This window comes from Austrofundulus limnaeus, unplaced genomic scaffold (genome assembly GCF_001266775.1).
Source record: "Austrofundulus limnaeus strain Quisiro unplaced genomic scaffold, Austrofundulus_limnaeus-1.0 Scaffold1701, whole genome shotgun sequence".
Classification (NCBI taxonomy): domain Eukaryota; kingdom Metazoa; phylum Chordata; class Actinopteri; order Cyprinodontiformes; family Rivulidae; genus Austrofundulus; species Austrofundulus limnaeus.
In genome coordinates, this window is record NW_013954103.1 from 41,519 (window position 1) to 43,301 (window position 1,783).

At 46.5% G+C, this 1,783-nt stretch overlaps 1 protein-coding gene across 1 annotated transcript in view; it reads left to right on the forward strand.

Annotated features, from left to right (window-relative positions):
- Positions 1-1,783, forward strand: part of iws1 (interacts with SUPT6H, CTD assembly factor 1) — a gene marked incomplete in the record, with an annotated part of 18,724 nt that overhangs the window by 5,540 nt on the left and 11,401 nt on the right. The window contains 3 exon segments of the mRNA XM_014033340.1: positions 347-557; positions 769-820; positions 1,595-1,701. Coding sequence (XP_013888794.1) covers positions 347-557; positions 769-820; positions 1,595-1,701 — 370 coding nt within the window.

The following is a 1,783-nucleotide window of genomic DNA, read 5'->3' on the forward strand; positions in this document are numbered from 1 at the left end:
CTCCAGTGAAGAGGAAGAAAGCTGTCCTGTCAGACAGTGAAGATGAGGAGGAGACTTGTCCTGTCAGACAGTGAAGATGAGGAGGAGAAACCTGATAAACCAGGTAACGGATGGATTTGTTTCTCTTTGTGATGCAGACTGAATGTTTTCTGATTTTGGCTTTAGTTCAGTTTAGTTTAATTTTTAGTTTAGTTTTGTTTAGTTTAGTTTAGTTTAGTTTTTAGTTTAGTTTAATTAAAGGTTATTTATCATTATTTAAGGTTCATTAAAACAAACAATCAGAGTTTTATTTTGTCTTCCTGTTTGATGTTCTGAGTTTAAGACGTCTCGTCTTGTTCGTCCCCAGCAGCGAAGAGGAGCCGGGCCGTGTCCGATGATGACGAGAACTCAGACAGCGACGAAGGCTTCGGGGGTCCGGATAAAAGCCTGGCGGCCAAACTGAAGGAGCTGGGCTCGGACAGCGGGAGTGATGAAGATGACGGAGCCAGGGCCGCGGCGGGGAAAAAAGACGAGAAGGCGTTGTTCGGCAGCGACAGCGAGTCTGGAGACGAGGAGGAGTGAGTTCAGGATTTGTTCACACAAATTAAAACCAGAACTTTGACTYGTTCAAATCAGAGCAGGTCAAAGTTTGGTTCTCATGCAGAGGAGTGAGGTGAGGGCTGAGAGCKGCCAACAGATGACTTCCAGCAGGAGACTGCAACAATGAGACAGTTTGATGAGTTCAGATGGAGCCTGCAGAGGCCTGAACCTGTCTGGTCTTTGTTGCAGGAAAATGATCGCAGACATCTTTGGAGAGTCTGGAGACGAGGAGGAGTTCACGGTGAGTCTTCTCTTCTGCGTTCACACTGAAGCCGGATACACACCGGACTCATTTTGAGCAGCTGAACATGCAACATCTGTGGTGGACGCATGTCTAGGGGCAGCGCAGCGCATTTAGCCCATTTAACACAGAGCACAAGGTAACAGTAGGTGCAGCAGAGCATTTCCTGTGCGTGTGGAGCGTCCAAATAACTGAAGTTAGAAAATCTGAACTTTTGCTGCTCGACGCACCGCGTCAGCCAATCAGAGAGACYCATTTTTCCACGTGACAGTTTCCTGATGGCTGCCCACCAACATGAAACAGACGGACAGCAGCTCTGCTCGCCTCCATCATCTGGTGAATTAATCATCTGGTGAATTAATCATCTGGTGAATTAATCATCTGGTGAATTAATCATCTGGTGAATTAATCATCTGGTGAATTAATCATCTGGTGAATTAATCATCTGGTGAATTAATCATCTGGTGAATTAATCATCTGGTGAATTAATCATCTGGTGAATTAATCATCTGGTGAGCGCAACGTTCACTTGCTCTCAGTAAATAAAATAAAACCAGTTTCTTTATTGTATCTTTATTTCATCACCATTAAAGACAGACTGGAAAAAACCAAGACTCTCCTCCCTCTTCAGACTGGTGTCTCGTCTCTGTCCCAGTCTGAACATAGTGCGTCCAGCTGGAGGTGTTGGGCACGGTTTAGATGCTCAAAACGCATTCGGTGCCAACCTGGTTTGATCTGTCAACTCCTCTCTAACACCTCCTCCTCTTCCTGCAGGGATTCAACCAGGAGGACCTGGAGGCAGACAACAAGGAGGTGAAGGAGAAGCAGCAGGTGGAGGAGGAGTCAGACTCTGATGAAGGAGTGGACCGCAGCGGGCAGGAGTATGTGCTCTGATCAGGTGTTCTGCTGCTGTTAGTCCAGCTGTGTGTTAACTGTGTGTGTGTGTGTGTGTGTGTGTGTGTG